Below are 7,825 nucleotides of genomic sequence, written 5' to 3' on the forward strand. Positions count from 1 at the left end.
ACCTCCTCCCTGGGGGATAGGCAACAGAAAAGTGGGTGAAGGGAGACATTGGACAGTGTAAGATATGACAAAATAATAATTATCAAGGGTTCCCGAGGGAGGGAATAGTGGGGAGGGAGGGGGAAAATGAGGAGCTAATACCAGGAGCTTAAGTGGAGAGCAAATGTTTTGAGACTGATGAGGTCAACAAATGTACAAATGTGCTTTACACAATTGATGTATGTATAGAATGTGATAAGAGTTGTATGAGCCTCCAATAAAATGATTAAAAAAATAAGGTATGTTTTGCAAAAGCAATATAACCATGCACTTTGATAGGGTCCAGTATTCAAAGAAATGTCACGTGAAGCCTTTATTATGGAGAAGTGGCGTGTGCATGTGCTCTCCTAACGCTGCATTGACACAAGGAGATGGATCTAGTCACGTATGTGTATCAATGTCGTATGTTGTATTACTGGTGGAATATATAGAAATGAAACCATTGACAGGAGCCCTGGTGGGTAGTGGGTTACCTGTTGTCCTGGTAACTGCGAGGTCTGTAGTTCAAAACAACTAGCTGCTTTACAGGAGAAAGATGAGGCTTTCCAGTCCCATGTGTACAAATCAACAAACCTTGTATTTTGTTCTGAGAAACAAATACAGTGAGCTTTCCTTTTCTCAATGGTGTTTTAAATTCTACACTGTTTGCTAAATGAGTGGTATTACTATATGCCCCATAGGGATGAGTTAGAATGTTTTCCAATAAAATAATGATGATGTTCTAAAGTGAACCAGGGATATATATAATGGATTTGGAGCCTCCACTTAATCAGAGCCCTAATCTAAAAACAATTACTTCTTTTTGTTTTTTTGGTTTTTTTACAATTACTTCTTCTGACATGGATCTGCTTTATATTTGCACTCATGAAGTGATCACTGAAATATGTCTACTATAGGCTAGTGTGGTGAAGAAAACAGATGGTGCTCGGCCATCTGAAAGAATAATGTCTGGGACCTGAAAGGCTTGCCTTAAAGCAAGCAGACATCTAAGTCAGATGCAATCTAAGTCCACACAGAAAATGGACATCAGCCTTTGTGATCCAAGGACTGTGAATAGTAAAATCCAGAGGAGGGAATGGTATTTGTGTTAGCCTGGGTAGACTAGAGAAACAAACACATAGAGACTCATATGAAAGAGCTTTATATACAAGAGCAAGTGAAGATTGAGAAAACATCCCAGCCCAGTCCAGATCAAGTCCAAAAGTCTGATACCAATCTATAGAATCTCTTCAGACTCACGAAAGCCATGCAATGATGCCGAATGCAGGAAGATCACAGGCCAATGGGTTGGAAGTCTTCTAGATCCAGTGGTGTTGTAATGATCTCAGCACTGGCAGTGATCTCTATGTGGCTTCTCCACTTCCAGAGGGCTGGTTGAATCAGGGTAGGTTTATGTGGCTTCTCCAGCTCCCAGGGCATAGTGCCATGTGTCTTGTCAATAGAGTGTCTCTCACGGAATGAGCAGAGAGAGAGGTGTCTCCTGCCTCTAAGGAGGAACTATAGGAATTCCCAGAATTCTCAGGAGAAGGCTATTCCCACACAGAGGCCTCATTGGTTATAACTTGATTAATGGGCCTGACTCCACCCCTTCACTCTCAATCTTCTCAAATTGACACCAGATTATGTAACTACCACAGTATTAGAGCTGACGTTCAGAACACCTGGTGTTGCAGACTACAGACCATTTGAAGGCGCTCCATCTGGCTTAAGCGCTGGTGAACCCCCTTTGGCAGGTTGATCCGGAGTGGGAGTGGCCGTGTTGTCAGTGCATCCTGTGGTGGATTACTGCCATTGTGTTTGGGTTACAATGTGACATTTTTGTCTTTTGATCTCTCTTTTGATATAAAGTATATTTGACTCAGTTTTTAATATTTTCTACTTTCTTTTCGATTGAGAATTTTCTGTTTTATTCTGTATTGTTGGCTTTTTGTTTTGTCTTGATTTTGTATTTCTGTATGTATAATCCAGGATAGGTAAGACTATTGAGACAGCCACTGGATTGGTACTTTCATAGGGGCATGTCAGGGGGAGGTTGGCAGGAAATAATAACAATAAGTACAAGGAAGAAGAAATGTCCCCTCATTGATTGTGGTGGTGATTACACAGCTCTTTTTAACATGATCGAACTATTGAAATGTATGACATGTGAATTATGTCAATAAAGCTGTTTTAAGTAAAAAGATCTACAGTCTCAGAAACCCACGGAAAAGTGCTACCCTGTCCTATAGTGTCACTGTGAGTCCCAATAGACTCAGTGGCAGTGAGATACAGCTAACTAACTGTCTGACTTATGGTTGGGAATTTTAAAGGGATAAGAGCAGTTGGGGTAAAAGGAATCCTGTTTAAGACATGGTATGAGCGTTTTTGTCAAGGCAGTGGGGATGGAGCTTGAATATGATGACTATCCTCTCACATAGTCAGCTAGAGTTGGAGAACTCGGTCTATCACCCCATGTTGCTGATCCCCTTATGAGCTCCTCTGTGCTTTCCCCGCAGCGCTACGCTCCTGGCGTTCCTGGTGGAGCTGCTGAAAAGCTCAGTGGCCATGCAAGAGCAGATGCTGGGCGGGAAAGGCTTTCTAGTCATTGGCTACTTACTTGAAAAGGTAAGGGACAGGTATTGGCGATTTTATTGTCTAGCATTTTGCAGACAGGCTGTGATGATCCTTTGACAGTTTGCCTGTCAGTTGTGCACAGGCCAGTGTGCCCCACCCAGTCACAGACTTTGTTCTAGTAGTGAACTTAGTCACTAGTCCCTGGGGCCTTCAAAACGTTTGTGGGGAAATGAATTGAAAAGATGCGGGACTTTCCCATGAAACTTCTGAACCCCAGGTACAGTGAGCAATCGGGTGTTGGGCATTTTGAGTAAAAATGGGAGCTGAGTAAGGAGGAACAGTTCATTGACGTGACTCATTGGTCGTCAGTGCTATTGGCCCTGTTTCCTCCTAGCTGTTCCTCTGCTCTCTACTCTCAGACTTTACTTCCACGCTCAGAGGGAGGAGGTCGGCTTCATGTCTTTGAAATGGCTTAACTTGGCATTGTTGCATTGTTTCGAGTTTTTGTGTTGTTTTGTTTCTCAACCAGAAGGTTAACATCTGGGTTTTGTGGTAGCAGAGGCCGTTTTCTATGCATGGCCCTGCTTTTTAATTGTGGGGAAAATCTACCCAACTTTGCAGACACCCAGTTGCCCTGATTTCTGCCTGGCTGACAGGTCACCTGCAGAAAGGCACCTTATGTCAGTGATGAGCCCCCGACCCCATAGACATGACACCCTTCTGGCCAGAGTTCGTGCTCCCTCAATGTCCCTCCCCAGGCCAACAGAAGGTTGTCCTCATCATTTGGTGCCACTGAGTGGGTGCCAGTCCACAGCCATCCACGTACAACTCAGTGAAACACTGCCTGACTGGGGGCATCCACACCATCCTGTTGCAACAGTGAAAGTAGCTCTACTTCCTTTCAACAGGATGTCAACAACACACGAGAGCACACGCGCTCCTGTGTGCAATGCCCACCAGAAAGGAGCCAGTTGCAGAGCCCCCCACTGCCCCTGGCCCCCCAGAAATACAGGAGTCTGGTGGTGTCATGGGTTAAATGCTCAAGTGATGAGCTGCTGAGCAATCCAATGCCACACGCCTCTCCTTGGGAACTAGAAGAGGCAGTCTCTTCCCTTAAAGATTCACAGCCTCAGAAGCCCCAGGGACCAGGTCTGCTCTGTGAGGCCGAATTGGCTTGGTGACCTGTTTTTGGTTGGGTCTATTCACATGGAAGACGTATTTTTGCATTAAAGCTGCTTCTCGTTTTAGCTCTTGCTTTTCTCTCGTTTCTTTCTCTCGCTGCATCTTTTCTTTTAATAACGCAGGTATTTTGGGTGTTTCTGTCATCTTATAAAATTTTCATGTGCAGTTATAAAGCAACCCTTACTGGCTGTCTCTGCCCTGTTGGTGTTTAACACACAGGCCTGTCTAGGTTATACTTCACACCCAGTCAATGTCACCTTTCAAGCTACTTCAGGCCCTTGTTAACATCCAATATGCTGCATCGTTTCCCTGCCCGTTTCATTGACTGTCTGCCCCGCTTCTCCTCCTCCCTAGAAGAGAAATTCTCTAAGGACAGGTTTGGCTTCCTCTGCTCTCATTCCACATTGCCTGGAAGAGTGCCTCCCAAATACCAGGTACTAGAGAGTTCACTTCCTTGATGGCAAATGAAAACGCTTCCGCTTTACGCAGGCTCTGCACAAGCATGAAGACGTGGTTGCTGAGGAGCCACGGTGGGGTGGAGAGTGAGGGGCATCTGAGAGGAGAGGAGAGCTAGCAGGCATCCACAGTCAGACTGGCATAGGGTTTCTTGATCCCACAAGGTTTGCTACTCGGGTAGAGACTGGTGGAACCCTTGAGACTGACCCCTAGTCACCCTCAGGACTGGGACTGAACTTTCCTGTTAGCTTCCATTTTCAGGCAAACAATAGACAGTGGAAGGGCCATAGCAGCTTCCCCAGAAACCCAAGTAGGAGGCAATACTGTGGGTGTGGTAGGCCCCATGGATCTTGAATTAAAACCCATTGGGGAGTGTGGTTTCAGGGGTGTGTGAGGATGGCTCAGAGAAGTTTACATTTCCTTCTTTCAAGAAGGACCATTGTCCATGCTTGTCCATGTGGAACTCACTTGTCAGCAAGGTGGGAGTGAGACCACGGTGTGTCTTAAGGTCATGATGGCGCTGCACCGTCGTGATGTTCCGTACTGGGTTTGATTTCTCTCATTTGAGCTATGAAGGGCAGCCTTATGGACACGGAGGTATTTGTCTGCTCTTGTCTGGGCAGAGGGCTTCAGATAAACTGTCCTCCAAATACACTTCCTCATGTTCCCAGTTTCCTCATAAAGTGGTATTTTGAATGAGCATGGGGAAAACAAGATTCCATACTTTGCGTCTAACTGCGGGACATCATACAAACACACATGGACTTAGCTGTGTCCCAGCCCTCTAGCCTCACCTCTCTTTCTTTCTGTAGTCGTCCCGAGCCCACATCACCCGTGCTGTGTTAGAGCAATTCCTGTCCTTCGCAAAGTACCTGGACGGCCTGTCCCACGGAGCGCCACTGCTGAAGCAGCTCTGTGATCACATCCTGTTTAACCCGGCCATCTGGATACACACTCCGGCCAAGGTATGGCTCGCACTCCGCCTCTCCCTCAGCTGATTTGGTTCTAGCGATCGTAGCCACTGGTTCTGAGGTACATGGGAGCAAACCTTGGGGTCTTTTCATATTGCCATAGTAAGGTAATCGGAATGGATGCCCTAGAATGTCTGCTCCTATGTAGAGCCACACTGCATTGCACGTACTTTGGACATGTCATTGGGGGGGGAGGGGCAGTCCCTGGGGAAGGGTCCTAGAAAAAGAGTAAGACCCCCAACAAGATGGATTAACACAGTTGCCGCAACAATGGGCTCAAACATCCCAATGATTGTGAGGATGGTGACGCACTGGGCAGTGTGCACGGAGTCGCTGGGAGAGGGAACTGACTCGGCCGCACCTAACAACAGCAGTGATGCTCAGTTGATTCTTCACTTAAAAGAAACTAAACGCACTGCCACAGAATCTATTACGATTCACAGCTTACCCTAAACCAAAACAAACAAACAAAAAACAACAACAACCCAAAACCCAATGCCATCCAGTGGATTCTGACTCACAGTGACCCAATATAGGGTTCCCAAGTTTGTAAGTCTTTATAGGAGCAAACAGCTTCATCTTTCTCAATGGAACTGCTGCTGGGATTGATCCTCTGACCTGACGGTTAGCAGCCAAGTGCTTATCCTGTTAGTGCCACCAGGACTGCTTATAACCTGTACTTAGTTAAGTAAGATTTGGCTAAAAGAGGCTGTTATATGGTGACATGGAGAGAGAGAATATGTCCCTAGTAGTAATCGACACGATGGCAGTGGGTTTTGTTTGCTCTGGTTACTTACCTGTTAGTTGAGGAAACTGTATTGCTGGGTCAGCTTATAAATTCAAACTCAGTGCTGTAGACTTTGGTGAAAGTTAAACATGAGGCGCTTCTGTGCACACTGCCCTGTGGTGAGGGTGAGCGCATTGGAAATGACAAGTGCTCTCACAATCCCATGCCAACACTTCTTCTCTATAAGGAGAACGCTGGCCAGTGTTATGAGGCAGTGCATCTCCATGCATAGTTGTGCTCCCGTGGAGACCGAGCACGCTGGGCGCTGTGGAAATGGACTTTGCTTTAGTGCAGCTGGCTCCGTGCATAAATTGCTGTCCCCTCAGGTTCATTGCAGTTGAACCATTGGCAGAATTTTTAAAAACCTTCAAATGTGATTAGCTATTAGAGTTCCTTTATTAAAGTAGGTTCTATTCCAGGTTGTTGTTGATTGTAGATTATTCTCTTTAAAGACGATAAATGATCACATTACAAAAAGGGTTATGTTTCTCCTCAAAATCATTGGTCATCCACCAACCTTCCCAGATGGACATTGACCTCAGGGAGCGTGCATGGCTGTATTGTGGACATCTGTGATGCTTCCCCTCTCTCCAAATTCTCTCTGCATAGGTACAGCTCTCTCTGTACACCTACCTGTCTGCTGAATTCATTGGGACGGCTACCATCTACACCACCATCCGCAGGGTCGGGACAGTGCTGCAGCTGATGCATACCCTGAAGTACTACTACTGGGTCATCAGCCCCGCTGACAGCAGTGGCATCTCTCCCAAAGGCTTAGGTAAGTGCAGCCCCGCTCCAGCGGACACCTGGCCTAGGTTGTGCTGGGCCCTGAGCACTCAGGCAGGAGAGGACACTGGTGACCTGTTGCTGAGCAGCTCCTGTTCTCCCAGGAAGACTGACTGCTCTTGTGAGAACTGCGTGGTAGAGAGGCGATCATAGCACCGAGGTCTTGCAGTCTGCTGGGGAGAGGCAGGTGACAATAGACACTGTTCCGCATTGACTACTGCATCTTTTCTCGATTCAAGATGGTGACACATACAAGGGGGGATGTCATAAAGTTGGTGGAAAAAGTGAAAGGAAAAGACACTTCCACCTGTAGTGGGCACACTCACTGCAGGACTGACTATGCAGTTTTATAATCATGCCACGATAGTCAATTATTAGCTGTTTCATTGTGGTAAAAGCATACTGCAGTGAGTCTATGCCCACATTGTGTCTCTGGGCAGTCCCTTGCTCCCCTGTCCAGCACCATCCGGCCCCTGGGAGCCACTACCACGCTTGCTTTGTAAGCAAGTTTCACAGGAGTGAGCTCATGCAGGACTTGTCTCTTGCTACTGGGTGTCAAGTGGAAGGTCATGGTTTGAAGCCCTCAGCTGTCTGCGTCCACAAAGATGGCAGCCTGGGGTCAGTTCTGTTCTGTCCTATAGGGCTGCTGTGGATGGGCAGGGGCTCGCCTGTATCAGGTGGGCTTGGTTTTGCTCTGGCTAATTCTCTGTTGTGGTCACTGAAGGAAGACTTGCTGTTCTGCCTCACATCATTGGAGGCATACAAGAAGGAGCTGCCCCGTTCAGGACAGTTCCTGGTAGCTCAGCCATTTGCTGGGGAGAGTGTCAGGCACTTCCTACACTCCTCTTTTGTAAGGAAGAGATATTTGAAGTAGAGACCCGCTGCGGAAGCAGGACTCCCCTCCCTTCTTCTGCCCGCACTAAATCTTCATCTGCCTGCACTCACTAGCACACTGGTGGCTCTGACCAGAATCTGACCTCTTCTCTCTCTCTCTCTTTCTCTTTCTCTTTTACACACACACACACACACACACACACACACACACACACAC

General features: G+C 46.9%; 1 protein-coding gene across 1 annotated transcript in view; it reads left to right on the plus strand.

Annotated features, from left to right (window-relative positions):
* NBEA (neurobeachin) overlaps positions 1-7,825 on the plus strand; it is a 465,975-nt gene that overhangs the window by 91,763 nt on the left and 366,387 nt on the right. Inside the window, exons 11-13 of the mRNA XM_045294000.1 lie at positions 2,535-2,643; positions 5,043-5,195; positions 6,598-6,766. Coding sequence (XP_045149935.1) covers positions 2,535-2,643; positions 5,043-5,195; positions 6,598-6,766 — 431 coding nt within the window. The remainder of the gene's footprint in view (positions 1-2,534; positions 2,644-5,042; positions 5,196-6,597; positions 6,767-7,825) is intronic.

Source organism: Echinops telfairi, unplaced genomic scaffold (genome assembly GCF_000313985.2).
Source record: "Echinops telfairi isolate 266 unplaced genomic scaffold, ASM31398v2 ScPeMD7_2565;HRSCAF=3150, whole genome shotgun sequence".
Classification (NCBI taxonomy): Eukaryota; Metazoa; Chordata; class Mammalia; order Afrosoricida; family Tenrecidae; genus Echinops; species Echinops telfairi.